The 20893-nt window shown below is 36.5% G+C and overlaps 2 protein-coding genes and 1 pseudogene across 2 annotated transcripts; 2 read left to right on the plus strand and 1 right to left on the minus strand.

Annotated features, from left to right (window-relative positions):
* Nucleotides 1-13268: 13268 nt before the first annotated feature.
* On the minus strand, nt 13269-13859 carry LOC149261551 (UDP-glycosyltransferase 72B1 pseudogene; annotated as a pseudogene).
* A 652-nt stretch (nt 13860-14511) lies between these two features.
* Nucleotides 14512-17135, plus strand: LOC149261552 (transportin-1-like). The gene is made up of 4 exons (XM_089369649.1): nt 14512-14770; nt 16506-16595; nt 16765-16842; nt 16989-17135. Exons 1-4 carry the CDS (start codon nt 14555-14557, stop codon nt 17133-17135), a joined length of 531 nt encoding a protein of 176 aa, XP_089225775.1. The 5' UTR covers nt 14512-14554.
* A 915-nt stretch (nt 17136-18050) lies between these two features.
* LOC149261553 (putative LRR receptor-like serine/threonine-protein kinase At4g37250) lies at nt 18051-19860 on the plus strand. The gene is made up of 2 exons (XM_089369653.1): nt 18051-18469; nt 19812-19860. The coding sequence occupies exons 1-2, from the start codon at nt 18051-18053 to the stop codon at nt 19858-19860; spliced, it is 468 nt and encodes a 155-aa protein (XP_089225779.1).
* The last annotated feature ends 1033 nt before the right edge of the window (nt 19861-20893 follow it).

Below are 20893 nucleotides of genomic sequence, written 5' to 3' on the forward strand. Positions count from 1 at the left end.
GATGAAAGGGTGACCTTCTATATTGAAGGTTGAAATTTCTGTTAGGAATTGGCTAAATTTGTTGAGGAGATCTTTTCTTCTCCAACTCTAGTTTTATGAGTTTATTAGACAAATTCCTTATCATATTGTTCATCTCCTCTAAATTTTGTTCTTGAGTTTCCTTTACATGGTCTGAAGTACTGGCTTATTTATTTCCTCTCCTCGTGTCACCATTTTCACATTTCCCTTTCCACTTTCCAGTGGAGGTGAAATTCGCTTCAACTTCCAAGGCATCTATTTGGATTTGGTCTAGAGTATGAGAATTTTTTTCTATGAGGGTGAATCCAAGCTCTGGTTCAAAGGCTCCAACAAAAACCACTTTGGTAGTAGCATGCAGGGGTTTAATTTCGATGGGAAGAATATTATATAATTTTTTAAATATCCTTATAAATTTTGAGACATCTTCATTATGATTTTTCTTCATTCCATTAAAATATGTTAGGATATACCCATGGTCCCTCATCTGACCCCATTTATGCATGAAAGAGTTCTCAATCTCCTCCCAAGTATTAATAGAAGCATTAGGTAGGATATTCAAGCATTTCCTAGCCTCTCCATCCAAATGCTGAACAAATAGGCTTACGACTACATGTAGATGTCCCACATTCAAATTCTCAACAAATGCAAATAAAATATCTATGTTTTTGGGATGAAATACCATCCTCTCTAGTGAACGTTGGAAAATATTCAAGGTAATCTTGTGGCATCCCATTCAGAGGTAATGGAAAGTTGGGTGGAGCATATTTATGAAGTAGAAAATCAGGGATAACCATGTTTTGTAATGGAGGTGGTAGAAGATTTACCACATGGCCTAGATGAGGAGCTCTATGGATTATGGTTGTATGGATCTAAGATGAAGTGTTAGCAATGCTTTGATTCATACTAGTTATGAGAACATTTTTTACTTCTTCAGAATCTAGGAAGGTACAGAATGTGAGAGGAGGCAAACTAACAAAAGCTTCTTTATATTTAAATTTAGAAGAAAATGCACTAATCAATTGGAAACATTCTTCTGAATATTCCAAGGCTTTGAAAGAGGACTTTGAGTAATTTATATCGCCCTTCTAAGAGATAGAAGTCGACACTTCAGGGAGAAAGGTTACATGATCACGAGTAATAGCGGTCCTCCCTTTCCAAATATTTATGGATACGATTTTTTAGGGTCAAATACAAGGGGGGTTTCTGTTAAGAAGTTTCAGAGCGATTATAAGGCCTTTCGAAAGTCGAGATGATCAAAAGGAATATTTAAACAATGGAGTCACCAAGGTGAGAGATATTCAACCCATAATTACTTCACTCACGTGATAGAAGGAATGTAAAATGGTTGTACCAAGTGAAACATATTCTGATTCGTTCCCCGACAACTACACTAGAAGATGTTGTAGTTCCTAGAGAAAACCCTAGGGGTTGAGGAGAGGTCAGTGCCTAGGACATCTTATTCCCTCGTGAAGATAAATCAATGAAACTCAAGAGATAAACGTGAAATGATCTATATTTGGTTCAATTACATTTCTCATAGGAAGATTTAGTATGCACATAAACAAAATATCATTCCCAAGAATAAATGTTTAGGTCTAGTGGTTGACACACAGAGAACGCAACTTAACTTTGTCATTGTAGTAAACATGGGAAGGAGAAATATAGAGAAGGAACTCAGTGTAGAGGGTTGGACAGGCCCAGAATCCTAGGAAGTAAATCCTAGTAGAATCATAGAATGACAAAGGAAACAAAGTGCAGGAATTGTGGAGTGCATTTTAAGGCCTCCTATTCAACATATCACAGGTACTATTTACTATATCATAATGTAAGAAAATATGCAATATCATCGGTATTGTATGATAATACACAACATAGATAAATGTACAATTTCACAATTATAATATGCTACAAAATAACATAGATACATTTGTGACTTAAGAGTAAAACCAACAACTGTGATTTATACAATTTCTAATGAAGAAATACATACATGAAGTGACATGAAGAGGAACAACACATATTACATATTCCAATGCTTGGAATCCCCAAATACTTATTCATTAATATTTAGAAAAGTAATACATGTCCGAGGTCCGAATTGGCGAAATTTTGCAAAAATAAAAATTATAGCCTCATGGAATGGGTAAATAGAACAAATGGAACCTATCTCTGAAAACAAAATTTGGAACCTCCCAATACAGAATTCAAAACCTCTGAAACAAAAATGGGAACCTTAATACTTAGTTCCTCTTCCCTCTTATAGGGAGAGATGGCTCAAACAACAGTTACAAAATATCTCATGATGCTACAACTCTCTGAGCATGTGAATGGCCTAGTTGTCTTAATGATTAACTAACATACTTGATTCTTTTCTTGAAAATGCGAAATTAACAAAACATGAAAAGCATGAGGTGTCATACTCTTCGATGTGATTCGTCTGATCTCCTAAGGTGGACTTAGGCTACATTATTTGGATTAGTGGTGGGTTGACGATATAGCCACGCCTATATCATAATATTCCTACCATGGTTATCTTTAACTTCTCCTGTTACTTTCTTCCTTGGACTGCTTGAATTCCCTCTTTTTGGAGTAGGTCATAATTTGGTGTGGTGACGTTGGAGGTGCTCTACACTGACTTATGATTGAACAAAATCGATAGTGTCTGACCCATTCATCCTCCATACTCTCTATATTGTGATATCAGAGCCCTTCGATCTCGTAACATTGCACCAAAGTGCAAATTCAGGGCCACAACACATCATAATTATATTTAAAAGAAACATTACAAAATCATAGAATTCTGATGTCTTCAACCCATTTTATCTTACTCCCCTTATCACATTTCCACCATAGAACAGGATGTTGTGACTGACAACTTGGTGATTGGTTGCTAAATCCTTAAGGCTCTTGTCGAGGGCCTATTTCCCTTCGTAATCGCTCTTTGTCCTTGGTTCTTCGAGTTTCCATAACCAAGCGCCACCAACACATCGAAACTCCTTTCATAGGAAGTTTTTTTCAAATTGAAATTGGAACAAAGTTATGATGTTTCCTTCCTCTGATATTATTTTTAGAACTTAGGTGCTCAGACCTCTCTACACCCTTGGTCCTTTGGCTCTTCTACAATCATATGCCCATCAACATCGGGAGCTCCATATTTCATAACTTTTCAAAATTCAAATAAAAAGAGGTTATGAGGCCTCCAATATTTGATAAACCAACATCTTAAATACTCTCCACATGCTGCCTTTACAACACTAGGTGCTAAGGCTTGATGTATGAACTTGGTTCTTTTGGGCTCCCATGACCATGTGCTAATCATACATTAGAAGCCCCTTTCATTGGAACTTTTTCGATTTGCAAATACACAGGAGTTCTGAAATCTCTTCCCTCTGAAATGTCGAACTCTGAGATGATGTCATGCTAAGATCATCATCTCCACATAGTGCCTCCTGAGTGGTGACACGTGTCACACGGATTTGCTCCATAAGGCCACCTAAAAACACTGAAATGGATTGTCACGTGTCCTCTAGAGTCTTTACTTCCACATCATGCTAACATCATCTACCTCGCCAGCTCCCGAGGGCCAATTACCTCCTTCCATGTGTCATGTCTTGAGGAGAGAGAAAGGGTCTCTCGGTCCTTTGGTTTTTTAATGATTTCCTTTGTAATTCTGTTTCTACACAACCTCAAAGTTTAATAAGGAATTCAATTTATAAAGGATTACAATATTTCGATCTCTGAAAGCTCTTGGCTCTGATATTAGCCTTCTTTGAGGTTCGACCTACCAAGCTTTCGATATACCTTCCTTCCAACTGCATGCTCCAATATTCCATTTCAGATATGCTTTTAAATAGACCACAGAGGTCACTTATGTTCCGTCCTCCAATATCTCGAAATCCTGATATGCCTTTTTGTCGGTCTTTTCGATCTATGATATCCACCATTCCAAGAATCAGTCCTTGATGGTCAACCTTCCATTAAGCTTTTAGAATTTGGCTCTCCCTTTGGGATTTCCCTTTGGTCAACCAAGATTTCACCCGTCCTTCTATGTACCAGGGATAATAAATAGGACCATTTGACACATTTAAAAGAGGGTGTGACAAGTGAAAACACTACATATAATTAGAACCGGGTAATGAATTTGTAGGTTGTATATATTATGGGAGCTTTTTCATATCCATTCTATCAAATATCCTTACAAATAAATTCATTATCACAGGTTTCTCCTAACCACTATGCACGAAGAAGAGCTAGCTAAATTGTGAGAAAAGTTAACATATAAGTACACCCACATGCGTAGAGGAAGGAATTTATACATTCATGATGTCATGCACTAGATAGATATGGGTCTGTGAAAATGATAAAATCCTCAATATCCAAATTATCCTAAAGATCAGTAATATTGATAACTATTGAAAATAAATGTTTATTTTGGAGCTTATAAAAGTTCTTGATAGTGAACTAGTGTATAAATTGATAGGTGGTGAATTTATATGAAAATAGGCCAACAAAACAATAATTTGATGGCATGTCAGAGTGTTTATTACAATTCTTAGAAACAATGGAAACTAAGACACTACTTGGTGGGGGTGAATCAGTAGTGTGACCAAATTATACAATTTTTCACAAATTATACTTTTCAGTCACTTTAGCAATAGTTCATTGATAAAAAACACAACTCAATCATGAGAAACATAATATCATAAGCACATGAGAATCATAAACATGCGATATCAATCTTCCTTTTATTATAAGTTTCAAATTGATTACATCAATGCCGACAAGTTACCACTTATAGGTTTATCAGTTGCTACTGAAAGGAACTTCTATCCCTGCTTGTTTATCAACTACCACTGAAATGGACTACTGCCCATTGTCATTTACCAGTACTCACTAGAAGCGAATCTTTCCCCTGCTTTTGTATCAGTCTTTTTCGAAAGGGACTCTTGCCCCCAAAATTTTACCAGTACCTAGTGGAAGGAGCTCCAACCCCTGGTTTGCAAACTAACACATGTTAGCCTTATCGATTCATATTTCATCCATTTTCAAACTAGAACCAGTGGACCTCTTACCTTATAAAAAAGTAACTTTTTCTTACTACAGTTACTCACCAATACCACTATACAAACACCTTCAACAATCTATGATCACTGAAGCAAACACCTTCACCTTCACCAATCTATCATTACTAAACAAATCACCTAGTTGTATACACAAACAACAATAACTCTAGCTATCAATGCATTTTATGCATCTCTAAAACACCTTTCAGATACCAAGATTAGTTTATGTTTCACCCTTGATGCATACCACCATCATGCATCATGTTGCACCAACAACTCTCACACACACTCTGTTGTTGTTTCATAATCAGTTGCACATGTCCATCACTCTACTTCTCGAATTCTACTTTTAAATAATTCTGAATTGATATTTTTGGTATTGGACTTGAGTTATCTTTCTCTTTGATCTACTACATGTTTTTTCTTATTTTTGCCTTTGTCTTGTTCAAGTTGGTCCTCTAAATGGTGTTATTAAGTTCTTAATATTTGATGTGCAGTTTTGGGCACATTCTCCAAGTCAATTTGTTTCTTTCTAGCTTATTTTATCTTTTTGGTTGTTTAACTGAGTTTAGCTAAGGTTTAATAGTTTTAGCGATCCTCCAAACTTGTCCAACACTACTAAAACTTCCTCTTAACAGGTAGTTCTATTAGAACGAAGACTATAGATCTGCCACTTAATTGTATGTCCACCAAAATTGTCCCTAAATTGGCCATTTATCCATCCATGTTGTTATCAGGATTAATCCTACTAAAACAACTAACAATTCATCTTTTTATGCATGTACCTCATGCACTTCAATATGTCACAACCACTAAAAATAGTTGCGCTACCAAACCCACCTCCACAAGCCTTTTATTTTTATAATAAAAATGCTCCAAATTTCATCTTTAACCCCTTTCATTTTGGCTCCTAATAACTTTCCATCATATGACTGGGTCCTATGACCAACAACTAAGCACTTAGGTGTTAAGTCCTTCAAGGTCCTCTCAAGGGATTATTTCCCTTTACAACTAGCTCTATGCCCTTGGTCTTATTTCCACGCAAAACAACGAAACACCAACTCAACCACCCAAAGCTCTAGATCCTAGTACTCTTTCAAAATGTCATTATAAAAGAGTTACGGGATCCAAGATTTCCAAGTATGGCTCACCGTGTTATACTTCTTTGTTATGTGTTGGAAAAATATCTGTTGTAGGTTTTGTTATTTGATGTCCCCTGCTAGCCCGCTACCCTATCACCCCTTATGAACTAATACCTAGTTACAGGGTTCCAGGCTTATGGGCCTATTACTCTGTGCCATTTTATAATTTTTCCAAGCTTCAGAATTCCTGGTTTCCGAGCTTTCGCAGTAGTACCACTTCCACTTAGTTACTCATGTTCACTGATAATAGTGTTGCCTTGTTGGCCAACTCCACCTGACTCCTTCCATTATTGTCTTTTTCACCTTTTGGGTATGGCCTATCTAATGCTTCCACTCTACTAACCTGGAACTCGGATGCCCTAGTGCCTGAATATTTTGGGAACTTATTTTCTAAAGAGTTACGAGATTTCGACCTTTCGGGCTTCTAGGATTTTGACTTTTGTAGGCCCAACTTTGACCACCTCTATCTTTTGATCCAGGAGTCCATTTGTAGACTTATTTATACCATTCGAAATTACTTTCAAAGAAATTTCCAGTTGAGTGGGTCCAGTGTAGTATTTGAGCTCATCTTCTACCTAAAAAATGGCTTCAAAATCTTTGCACCACTTATGATCCTTTACCCTCCTTTTGTGCTTGGAACTTGGTCCATGAGACATATTTTTGACAACTTTGCAAACTATTTCCATCTTTTGAAAACATAGTTCCAACAATCTCCTCAATGGACACCCTGTTTCCACAATAATCTTCTCAATGGACAAAATTTCAATGACAACATAGTGGTTTCAAAGCCTCTACTCTTCTCTGCACCTACACCATGCTTCTTTTCCACCTTTTCCAATGCCATCAATGAAAAAATATTTCCAACAATATCCCCTTTTGGCATTGATGGCAACGCCAAGATCAAACAAAGCATCATCTAATGATTCATTAATGATGGATGCATTTCTCTCTCTGTGTTTTGATGGAGGCATTTCTCTCTCTTTCCATGAGGTTATTTACCATCTTTTGTTTGATCAACAATACTTCTCCCCCCTTAACGTCAATGACAAAATATACTATCATGCTCCCCCTGTCAAATAATCTCCCTTTGGCTTTTGATCCTGTGGACTTCTCAACTGCTTCTTTTTATGATGAAACCCTCAAGTACCTTTGATATGGTCCAATAAGCTTCCTCTCCGTCTTGTGAATAATACTGAATTGAAGGGAAAGGAGTAATTACTCCCAATCTTTACCTCAAGAAGGAAAAATGGATCTCTTGCTAAATCAATACATACTTGTGCAACTAAGCAATGAGAAATAATTCATGTTGGTCTGAGTCTCAGCTAGGATTACATTCATAATCGTGCCTACTTAGAGACATACACCGAACCTCTAGCAAGAAGAACAATCTTTCCTATGCATGACATCGACAATTGCCAACTGATAAACAACAGAGTATAACACTTTTGAAAAAATAGAGGGACTCTCACCAATGCTTGCTTAAAAACCTCAATTTAACTTCACCTAGAAAACGTCTAATGACATCAAACTCACTATTATATACTTGACCCATCATGAACAACAGTCATATAGATCAGGACTTGACAAACACTTGGACTTCAACTTAACAACGGTGGTTACAAACACTTGGATTTGACAACCTCAATACCATACTTTGACAAGGAGTCAAATGACTGTAAATACTAGTGGATAATACCTTTGATACAAAGTGTTGAAATGATAAAAATTTGTTGAATTGATGCCACTGATAGAAATTTTTGAGCACTTTATAACATAGTGTTATAACTGAGTGTTCATATCCTCTTATCATTCTCCTTTCACCAAAAATTTGATTCCTTATACCAGTTTCCCCTTAGAACAACATAATAACATCAATCCACTCTGATTACACATATATGAATCAAACACCATTAGCCTTTGTATTACAGTAAAATACTGATACCAATTACTCATACCAATTATCAATGAGTAACTTGATACTCATATATTGTCTTGAGTATACTCCGCCTATGACTATGGTCCTTCCTTACATTAGAAATTTGTAGTCAACACTTGCTAAAGAAACTAGTAATAAAATCATCACCAATATGATTTGACAACAACATTTAATCAACCACACTACTCAACAATCAACATGAAGAAGGTATACTTTCCTTTATCCATCATATGCATCCCTTGACAAGCTCCTTTCTGCTCCTTGCATCTAACCTTTCTGGCTTCCCTTAAAGAAAACCTATTCTCTTTAATGAAGAGGAGAAAGGGATTTACTCCCCCTAAGTATATTATCTTCGTTTTTCTTCTACACTTGCATATGAGATGATTTCATGTGTTGGCTTGCCTAGCTAGGTGATTTTCTACCATTTCTTGAGCATACAGGCCACTAATCATTCATTTTGGTAACATCAATTAGATTCAATTTTCAATTTTCAATTTACCTTTTTCTCTTATTTCTCACTGTATTTCTTTGGAAAAATGTCAGGGCTAATGCTACTTCTTTTATCTGATTTGAGTCTCTGCTCATTATATGTTATATGAGAGAGATCAACTATAGGAATTTCAGACTCTGATATGTTAAGTTTTTGTTGATTATCTTCAAAGCCAAACATTTTCTTGTGTTGTATCCATGCACCATAATATCTTCCATCTTAAAAGTGCTAAAATATCCCCTGCACAATTGTCCTTGCTAGCTCTTGTCATAATCCATACCTCTCATTACAAACTTCTGAAAGGAGAATTTCTTGCCAGATTTTCATGTGCCTATTTTTTTCCCATAATGTTTACACTTGTAGAATTCAACATCATTCAATAAGGGGACAAAGGAATTTTTCTTCTTACCAGGGCTTCTATCTATCCAATTTCTAAGACTGATTCCCAATCTCTTTGTATGTCTATTCAAATTTCTCTTAGCAACTCGTGGCTGTGGAAGGAATAACACATTCCACCAATGCTACTACACCTTATTTTTCTTCTATGGACACTTGGAGGAAAATTTCCCTATGTTACTACGATAGAAACATATGAAGGGTTACATTCCTTTGTTTTGATTTCTGGAGGTCTTTTGGTATCCTTGGTGTTGCATTATTTTCTCTGCCACTTTAGTGTTGTTGGACCTTTTTTTGACAAAGATGGTGAGTTCCATTAACAATGTTGCTGAGTCACTGTCATTTTCAAATAATGTCTCAGTGTGAGAGTAACAATTACTAGTCTGAATGTATTCAAACTTAAAAAAAAAAAAATTCTTTCTTTTGAAGATTCAACAACTGCTTTTAAATATCTTGTTCTCCTTCTCTAGATCCATATCATTGGCTTTGATTTTATTGATCTCCTCAAGAGATGATATGAGTTTCCTCTTCAAATAGAACTTTTCATAAAGATCTTCCAAGTCACCAGAGGAGAAAGTGGATGCACAACAAGTGTCATTTTCACTCACATCTTGTTCAAGAGATTTTTCCCTTAATGACTCGAGGGATTCTTTTACTGACACACAAGTTGTCCTTTCTTCCTCTTCACCAGAGGTGGACCCATTGTGTTCTTGACAATTTTCAAGGTCTTCTATTACTATCGAGGTGGTCCTTTCTACGCTAAAACTTGATGATAAAATCACATCATTAATATTACTATAAGTATCTGTTGAAAGAGATGATTTCCCCCAAATATTTACCAGTACCCACTGGGAGGAGTATGAGGGCTTCACTGGGTGAGAAATACCATACCACATGCTTTCATATTGGGGGATGTATATTGAGGAAAAAATGGCATAATATATTGATCATATATTAGGGGGTAAAGGGGTTTTATATTGGAAGTTATGAAAAATGGATCTTCAAGTTAATGAGAAATAGAATGGGGCATAAAAAATGTTAATGAAAAAATAGATACCTAAAATATCTAGTGAAAGTAAGAGTTTTTTAAATTGGGAATTGTATTGGGTTCATATTGGTGGGGGGTTAAATAATGTGATTTTTAGAAGTTTTCTTCAATGTGTAGTCAAATTAGGGGTATCGTTTAGTATGCCACAAATTCACGTGATATGCCAAAGTTTCATTGAGTGAAGCCGCTATGGGAAGGAGCTCCAACCCCTAATCTGAAAGCTACCACTTGTTGGTCTTGTTGATTCATCTTTCATCCATTTTCAAACTAGAACAAGTAGACCTCTTACCTTATAAATAAGTAATTTCTTATGAATACAACTACTCACCAATGCCACCATACAAACACCTTAAACAATCTATGATTACTGATGCAAACACCTTCGCCTCCAACAATCTTTCATTACTTAACAAATCACCAAGCCCTATACACCAGCAACATCAACTCCAATTACCAATGCATTTTATGAATCTCTGAAACACCTTTCAGATACCATGATTGGTCTTTGTTTCAACCTTGATGCATACAACCATCATGAGTCATACTGCACCAACAACTCTCACGCACACTCTGCAACACTCTACTGCTCTTTGACAATTTGTTGCACTCATCCATCACTTTGTTGCTTAAATTATGCTTTTAAAGAATTATGAACTAATGTTTTTGATATTGAACCTGAGTTATCTTACTCTTTGATCTACTACATGTTTTTTCTTGCTTTTTCCTTTATCTTGTTCAAGTTGGTCCTCTAAATGTGTTTATTAAGTTCTAAATATTTGATCTACAGTTCTAGGCTCAATCTCTGAGTCAAACTATTGTTATCCCGCTTATTTGATCATTTTGGTTGTTTAACAGAGTTTAGCTTAGGTTTACTAATTTTAGCGATCCTCCAAAATTGGCTAAATTTGCCAAAACTGCCTCTTAACGGGTAGTTCCTACAATCTCCTCAATGGACACTTTATTTCCATAATAATATTCTCAATGGACCACCATCATTGACAACATAGCGGATTCAAAGCCACTACTCTTCTCTACACCTTGACCATTTGTATGCACCTATCCTTACCACTTATTTCATTCTCATTTCCACGCTTCTTTGCCACCTTTGTCATTGCCATCAATGACAACATATTTCCAACAACAAGTCCTAAGGAAGTTTCAACAAGAAACCTTTGTCAAGCATGAAATCAAACCACAAAGCAATTTGACAATGTATTAGCATCAATTTGAAAGTGCAACAACATTATTTTGAAATCTAACTAAATTCTAGGAATCCTAGGAAGATAAAAAGTAAGAATTGTGGATTTCTTGACCATATATGAGGATAAAATTAAAGATTGGCTAGTGATAAAGTTTGCGGGTAAAGAGAGAATGTCGATAAGTAATTGTGGGGGAGTGCAGAAAATACGCATTTCTCCGCATTCCCGCACAATAAACTTCTCCACACAATTAAAAGGACAACTCAATGCCATGTAATCCCCAATGCAGGCATTATACGAACTGCACCCGTTTTTCTATATAATAATCAAGTAAGACTTTTAGCTTAATATGCCTTTCTATAAGACTTAGAAAATATATACAATCTCCTTATCTTTTAGCTTTTAGTTTATAAATGATTTTTATTTCTAATAAAAAGTAAGCCACTAAAACTTTGCTAAAAAATTTAACATAATAATTGTTATCTATCACATTAAAAATAGTGTGAAGAAAACTATGTGTAGAAGCTCATTGTGCAGAATACCTCCTCCGCACAAGATCTTGGACCTTTTCCCCTAACACAAAACTATTAGCAAGTTAGTATAGTGCCATATTAATATTAATCGATTTACCCTATGTGCTCCCCACAAGGAATTCTTCTTATTTATTATTTTTGGAAATTACAATTATTATAGTGAGTGGTATAGCTTTGTTTACAACATTTGAAAACAAATATTTCCAATAACATTTATAGAAAATCACAGAAAATGAGATTATAGATATAAAAAACTTAGCGATAACATTTCAATTGCTAAGTTAGTAAGTTGCTAACCTTGAAATATAAATAAATTCCTTATTTTTAGATTGAATGTATAAGTTTCTTTAGTTTTGTTGCATTAAGAAGATCCAATACTTGATTCTTCAGGCAGGAACGCTGAATGATGGATGAGAAAGTGTACGTGTAGTGGTAAGGGCTTCTTACCAGTGGAGAGTACAAAACTATTTCTAGTAATCCCGTTCGAACAAGGATAAAGCAAGTGTACTCGAAGGTAATTATAGGGAACTAGGCCATATAGTTACGGAATCATAGGTATTATTCCTAATTCATAGTCAATAGTGGAGCGAGATCGGGATTTCTAACTACTTCTATGTAAAGGGCCTATCTCGCATGTTGAACAAACAAGTAGCATCATCTCCAGGCCTAGGTCCATAACTCCGAGAGACCGAAAATTTGGAGACGGAAGGCCCTGGTTATAATCCATGAAGCCCGCGATATGAGGTTCCCTTTCTCAATTCTTGTCATCACAGATGCCCACGCCAAGACTGACAACATAGAAATTACGAAATTAACTAGCTAAGCCCATGATGGGGCTTATACTGATAAGCCGCAAGTTTTGCATATGGCGTTTGTTTGATGTTGGATAGTTCATAGAACTTGTTTACGATTAGGGGCTCCCTGATCCAATCTACCACCTAGGGTCATTCATTGGTAAGAAGGATTCAAATGTATACACCCAGGTGGGTGTATGGCTCATCTAGTTTGGAGGGAAATAGATGCATTTCTCATTCCAGTAGAAGTTCAATCAGGAATAGAATTTGACTGGTAAATTTCTTGTCCATGGGTGGTAAATTTCTTGTCCATGGGTGATTTTTTTGTCAAATACAATCACAGTTAATTACGCCGTAAGGCGTTCCCTCTGGAAGGAACTCCCCTCCATGCCGCGGTGTCTCGTTATGGGCCCTTAGATCGATTGTTAGACGATGGAATAAACTCCAGCCATTAGATCGTCGGTGAAAAATGTTGTAGGCGGTTCAGATTATTGGAATGTTTTCCATCCTTAAGACAGTTGTCACTCAATGATGGGCCTTCCCCTCAATTTTGCCATCCCCTTCTTCATTTCCATTCCCCCTCTCCTTCCGTTAATTCCCTCGTCGCTCTTTCCACTTCCTCCCTCTTCACCAATGCATCTACGCCCTTCTACGCTTCAATGTCAGCCTTCATCTCCTTCACTAGAAGGAAGGCATTCATTCTCTGTTTAGCAAAGAGAGGCCAAGCGATCATCGGCACTCCATGTAAGATGCTTTCGATCGTTGAATTCCAACCGCAATGAAAAAGGAAACCGTCTGTGGATGGATGAGAGAGGACAGCAATCTGAGGCGCCCATGAAAGCACCACAAATCCACGGTCCTGGATTCGAGTCTCGAAACCCTCAGGTAGAACCTCCCTCATATCTGCTTCGGTAGTCATCGTGGATTCAGTTGGAGGAGGAGGCTCCTTACGCAACACCCAAAGGAACCGCTGCACGCTTGCTTCTAGCCCCAAAGCTAGTTCCTGAATCTGATTCTCCGACAGGGTGCCGCAGCTCCCAAAAGAAACGAACAGAACTGACGAGGCGGGCTGGCGGTCCAGCCATTTGAGGCAGCCCTCCTTCTCAAACTTCTCTTCAGATTCTGACAGAGACAAAGCTATTAGCAGCCCAACGGGATAAATAGAAGGGGTCATTTCAACAGCGCTCAGAACCTTCCTTCCTTGAGAGCTTTTATTTGTGCTGGTTCCATTTCTTGGCATGTATTTATCAGAATTCCATGAGCTTCCTGAAGCCGAAGGGAATGTTGAATGAACCAGTTGAATGAAATATCAGATCTGTCTAGAAGAGGGTCTGGCAAATCTATTCCGAGAATCGGCGGAAGGCCCGTCAGAAAGAAATTATAATTAAAGTGGATGTAAAGTAAAGCTTATTAAATTATAGTGTCTCCTTTATAAAATGTGAAAAAAGAGTATTACAATACTTTTTCACACATGCCATCTGATCAAGCAGCATATAGTTCTTTTTATTATTGGGTAAGAATTTGTAGCAGAAAACTGTCTTTCAAATCCCTTTATAAAATGAGGACATGGTTTGGGTTATTCTATTTCAAGATATTGTAGCAAAAAGCTGTATTGCAAGTTGCAAGGGATTTATAGATTTGGATTAGAATGCTTTTTCATATCTGCGATGTCACTGCTGCTTTTTGATTATATGGTGCCTTCCCTTGTTTTATAATTATCAATAATAATTGATCTGCATTTTGTTTGGTGAGATGTGAGGCATCTATGGGATTTTAATTAGAACTTGATTGCCTGATTTTACTTGGCCTTATTTTAGATGCATCTACTAATAGCTTGACATGTGTGATATGTCACATGGACAGGGAAAATCTGTTGAAGTACGATAGGCAGCAGGACTGCTTTTGAAAAATAATCTGAGGACAAGTTTTCATCTGATGATTGCTTCTTATCAACAATATATCAAATCAGAGTTGCTACCTTGTCTGGGGGCACCAGATAGACACCTCCGTTCAACGGTAGGAACTGTTGTCAGTGTTATTGTTCAGCAAGTACAGGTGCGGGGTTGGCCAGAATTAATGCAGGCACTGGTTCAATGCTTTGACAGCAATGACTTTAATCATATGGAAGGTGCTCTTGATGCACTATCAAAGGTAACTCAAGGTCTCACTTTTGGCTCTCCGTCTGTTGTAATATATTCCCAGAGTATATTTTTTGTTTATCTCAACAGATTTTATGTATTTCATAAGAATTCAAAGTTGTATGTTTAAAATTCTTTTGCCTATGTTTCAGAGAGCTGCATTTAAAACTGGATTTGTTCTTTTGGATCTTTTTTGGAAATTATCATTTTTAATAATAGATCTAAATTCTAATCAAGCCATGAGAGTGGAGTAGTTATGGAATTTTCTTGTTTGATGAGTAATAATGTCCCAGATTTCGTTTGCTGACACTTGCATTTCTGAGAACCCCAAAGGATTTAGGAAACACCCCCTTACCCCCTCCAAAAATAAAAGAAAAAACTCGTTAACCTATATTCAACCTTTTGGTCACAGCTTCTACTGTAACCAATTCCAATTCCAATGTTTGTTAGATTTTGGAGTGCACACTTAGAAATGAACAGTTGATAATGGAGAGAATATGAAATTTTATTTTATTAATGATGTTGTAGCAATAATATAAAATCTTTCATGTATATCATGTCATTTATAGCACCCTTCAGAAGTGAGGGAAATTTCTGAATGGTCGTGACATTTTTATCCTGTTAACATGGAAGATGTAACTGTTTAAGTTGCATGAAGGTTGTGAGATTTGGATCATTGCCATGTGCAGGTGGTGACAAGAATGATCTAGTTGTGTTGTTTGTGGTTGCACAATTTCTCATACAAAAACAGATCATGAATATGCGAATTTTAAAGCAGAGTACATTGTTATGTAAGCATTTGAATTGATTTTAGGTTTTTTTTAAAGTAGATCCTGGGCTGTCTTTTTTCAAGGTTGCCATTTTAAACATATTAAGACTTGTCTGCCTTTCTCTCAGATTGCCTTGTTTTAAAAGTCATATAAAGTAAGTTTCTTGTGGAAGTAATGGGCATTTGTCTATCATTTCCAATACAGAAGTAGAAAAGGTTGCAGCAAACAATATATAAGAGACGCAACAAACAATATATAAGAGATGCTATGGGATTTAAACCTTGTTTTAATGTTTTTGGCTGTTGATTTTAAAAACTTTTGAACAAGGCAAATGGTTTTATTGTCTGCCAAAGATTTCTCTATTTTTGGTAAATGCTTTTTAAAGCTGTATGAATGGTTCTGCTCATGCAAGGGATATGTAATTCATAAGTAGATGTTTTGCATGCAATATAATTCGTTCCTTTAAGGATTTAATATTCATGGATTTGAAAGTTCCTCTTGTTTGAAGGGGAGCATGTGGGTCAAAAACAGTCTCGATACATGTACTTTAATACATTCTCTCTAAGGTTTTTATCAAGCACACTTGGCATATCCAAGTGATCTTTCAAAAGGTGTTCTTTAATTAAGGGCAATCTTGCAATATGGGTCGGGGAATGTATAGCGAGGGTAGAAAGAAATTATCCCAGCAGGAATAGTGAATGCATTGGGATTGTGCTTGAGGTGGACGGGGAAATCGCGGGGTGGGGGGGATGTGGTTTTGAAATGGGAATATTTTGCGGGAGTTTATGAGATCCATAATGTGCATGGCAGCTGCAATATATCTCTGCTTTCAAGAGAATGAATTGGATATGAAATCATTTGACCACAACAATGCATGGGGATGAGCTTTCTAAGTGTTGATTCATTTTTACAACTTTGTAGTAGGTTTTGTACAACAGGGAGCCTATTTATGAACATAACAATGTGTTGCCCACGTAGATATGTGAAGATATACCAGAGGAACTAGATGCTGATGTGCCAGGTTTACCAGAGCGAGCTATCAATATATTCTTGCCCAGATTATTTCAGGTAAATACCATTGGAGAATTTGTTCTAGATTGTTGATAGCATTACATAGTTGTTTTGTCAGGATTTGATGGGAAACTAGCATAACTCATTATCAAAGGAGAATGCTTTATGTTGGTTTCAACTTCCAACTAAGCTCCAATGTATTTACAACCTTTTAATTGCTTTGCAGTTCTTCCAGTCACCTCATGTTTCTCTCAGGAAACTAGCACTTAGCTCCGTAAATCAATTTATTGTGTTTATGCCGACAGTAAGTTTCTCTGTAACCACAATGCAATGTGAAATAACAGTCAGGGTCTAACTGTCTACATATCTTTATGTTGTTAAACAAATGCAATGTATTAGATTCAATAAGAAAGTTAATTGTTTCTAAGGTTTATATTTTTGTGCATGCAGGCCTTGTTAATATCAATGGATCAATATCTTCAGGGCCTATTTACTCTTTCTCAGGATCCTGCTCCTGAAGTGAGGAAACTGGTCAGTTATCGTTATTTATCTGCCATTATCTTTGCTCTTTGTATAACGTTGGTCCTTTCATCCTAGTGCATGCAGAAATTACAAAGATCTATATTGTTGGATTAATATCTTGTGCATGTTCAATCATCAACTAGTGAAAACATTGGTTGTAGAAGAGAACACGAGAATGGTGAGACACTAAGGTTAGACAGGTGTTTGTGTGGTTATTCCATGTGCTATTTTTGCTGCATCAACTATCCCAATAAATGACAAAATGTTGAGCTTTGCAAATTGCCTTGGCTGTTGAAGATGAATTTCTGCGGATTGTTTATCTTCAAGAATTGTAACTGCTATTAGTTGCATCCTCAATTCAGGAGCTCTGCTATTCCAGTCAGAAAGTGAAATACCAGAGTTCTATTTCAAGTGAGTAGCTTCTTAGAAGCTAGGAAAAACTCTTAGCTGACATTGAGGCGCAACTAGGGAAGGTGATATATGGTGTATTATTGTTGCAATGGCAGGGGATGGATTTTTATTGTTGGTTGGACCAAAAAAAATTGATGCAAATCGATATTAACTACTTATTGATAATTTTGCCCACTGAGTTCCCTGAGGTCGAGTATATTGCTTTCCTTGCTTATCAAAGAGTATTGATTCCTTTTCAATTTCAACATTCTGGATAACCAAATCTAGTTCTCTGTAATCATTGCAAAAGGGAGTCCATTATCATGTAGGGTTTGAATTGTTATTATCCTCTTGTTGCATGCTAATCTTGATCATCTTGTTCAGCGTCTAAGGTTCTTAGTGGCCTATCCTTTTCAGATCCTTTGACTAACACTATATCTCTCCAATCTTGCAGGAAGGTCATCAAACTCTCCCTTTTATCTGCCATGGTTGGCCAGGATTAAAATTTCAAAGGGAGTAGCCAGAGGCATGTCTTATTTACATGAAAGGAAGTTTGTTCATGAAAATATTAATCCAAGCAACATCCTTCTAGGCTTTGACATGGAGCCATACATAGCATATTTTGGGCTAGAAAAGCTACTGGACATTGCCAATGTCAAGTATAGTAGCTCTGCTATCCACCTAAGGAACCTTGAAGGTATATTTTCAGGGAGAAAACGCTCCACTGGCTCCTGCCATAGCCTGCAAACAACACCTGATTTGCTGAGCAGTCCAGGCACATCCAAGAACTTTGTATCTCCTTACCAGGCCCCAGAGGCATTGAAAAATCTCAAACCCAACCAAAAGTGGGATGTTTATTCCTTTGGGGTTATTTTTCTGGACATTCTTACTGGGAAGCCACCTTCAGATAAGGATTTTACAGCATGCGGTCAAAACTTTGTTAATGACAAGCATCGCCTTTTGCACATCATAGATCCTACTCTTCAACCAGAGGTTGAAGGAAGGGAAGAAATCTCAGTGTCTGTGGGGATTGCATTGAATTGTGCTTCTGCTTCCCCTCAAAAGAGACCATCAATGAAGGAGGCATTGCATTTTCTAGAAAAAATGCCATCATCCACAACCGATTAACCAATTCTTTCTTCCTATGTATCATCCTTGCTTTGACATAAGTTGGACAGAGATGAGGACTTACACCCACATTCCGTATTCAACAACTCTACTTAGACATTGCCATAACTGACATAGACACCTCTATGATTGGGACTCAGAAAAACTCTGTTGTCAACTCAGCTGCTTATGAAATCTCTAGAGTCTTCTTAAAAATTTCAGTATTCTACAGTTGAGGATTGTAGCAAAACTCAGGGATCAAAATTAACTCCATGCTTATGAGGCATCCGCATTCTCACAGTTTACTTGCAACTCATTCTCAGTTTTAATGGGAAGGTGATATATGGTGTATTATTGTTGCAGTGGCAGGGGATGGATTTTAATTGCTGGTTGGACCAAAAGAAATTGATGCAAATCAATATTGAAAATTAGATTTATTGGTTCAGCTATAGTTTGCATATACAAAGAAGAAATTGCTCCTTTTTTAGGTTAGAATATTTATATTTACATGTTCATCTCAGCAACAAATGATAATCTATCAAAACCATGAGAGTGCTACACAACTTCCTTCATAAGCCTTCTTAGGAAGACCATGAAATAAGACAAGTGACCCTGTGCTTGTATTTGTATCTTATTCTACATAACATCTTCTTACTTAGCTAGAGAACAATTGGCTGCAGCATTTATATAAGTTTCTATGGAATGTTTCTGCTGTTATATATTGAACAGGTCCATTATACCGTATTATTGGATTTTGCAGAGTCTATCCCTGTTTTCTCTTCTTTAGAATATATATCAACCCTTTTGTTTTGTTTCAAGGATATGTTGCAGTTTATTTCATTTCTCTTTTATCTTTAAGATGGATATTTATCTTTTTTATCACCACGTTCTCTGTGGTTCATTTAAATTGGATATTTGTCATTTTGTTCACTGGGTTCTCTGTATTTTGTTATAACTAGTTATTGATAATTTTGCCCACTGAGTTCCCTGAGGTCGAGTATAATGCTTTCCTTGCTTATCAAAGAGTATTGCTTATCAAAGAGTGTTGATTCCTTTTCAATTTCAGCGTTCTGGATAACCAAATCCAGTTCTTTGTAATCATTGCAAAAGGGAGTCCATTATCATGTAGGGTTTGAATTGTTATTCTCCTCTTGTTGCATGCTAATCTTAATCATCTTGTTCAGCTTCTAAGGTTCTTAGTGGCCTATCCTTTTCAGATCCTTTGACTAACGCTATATCTCTCTAATCTTGCAGGATGGTCATCAAACTCTCCCTTTTATCTGCCATGGTTGGCCAGGATTGAAATTGCAAAGGGAGTAGCCAGAGGCCTGGCTTATTTACATGAAAGGAAGTTTGTTCATGCAAATATTAAGCCAAGCAACATCCTTCTGGGCTTTGACATGGAGCCATACATAGCAGATTTTGGGCTAGAAAAACTACTGGATACTGCCAATGTCAAGTATAGTAGCTCTGCTATCCACCTAAGGAACCTTGAAGGTATATTTTCAGGGAGCAAACGCTCAGCTCCCGCGATAGCCTGCAAACAATGTTTTAATTTAGAATAGAATTATCATGGTAAATTGGTATAAGAATATTAGTAGAAAAAATCACCTAGTTATAAGCCTAAATATTGGCAAAGGCTAATTCTTCATGTGGCATAATCAATTAGCCATGTTATCTTGCTACATGATGCAAAAAAATGACCCATGGATCCTAATACTTTTTAGGGCTCTTTTTCAATTCAATAGGCTTTTCTTCTTCTTCTTCTTCTTCCTGAGATGGTAAAGATAATGACTCAAGAATGACTCTAAGCTTACTAGATAACCAAATTCTCAACATACCTTGCAATGCATATTTGTTACACCTCTATTATAGACCAAGACAAATGTAACAAATCAATGTACACTAGTGCATCAATATGATTGTTTTCACATAAGGCTTGATCATTAAAAGGACATTAAGGTTTGTACCTTTTGGGACAATTGCTAGTATAGTCAACATCAGAGAAAATACAAACGACCCAGAATATGAGATAAAATACAAATGACCTAGATCCATTAAAACCTTGAAAGTTTGTTCATGAACTCTCTGAATCTGGTATAAAATGTGTGCTGTATTTGAAACTTCAATTTGCCATTAAATTAATGGGACATGAATTCCCACAAAGCAGTTCAAAAATGTGCAATTAAGTTGAGCTTTCATCTTGTCATTCAATTGATGGACACTCAATATTAAATATAAGATAAATATATAGGAGTAGCATGTGAGTGTTAGATTTATAAAGAAGATTCTTTTTATTATTAATAAAAATATAGATAGTTAGTTTCATTTTAAAG

Source organism: Pinus tabuliformis, chromosome 6 (assembly GCF_031772625.1).
Source record: "Pinus tabuliformis cultivar Carrire ecotype Pingquan chromosome 6, CPIR1, whole genome shotgun sequence".
NCBI lineage: Eukaryota > Viridiplantae > Streptophyta > Pinopsida > Pinales > Pinaceae > Pinus > Pinus tabuliformis.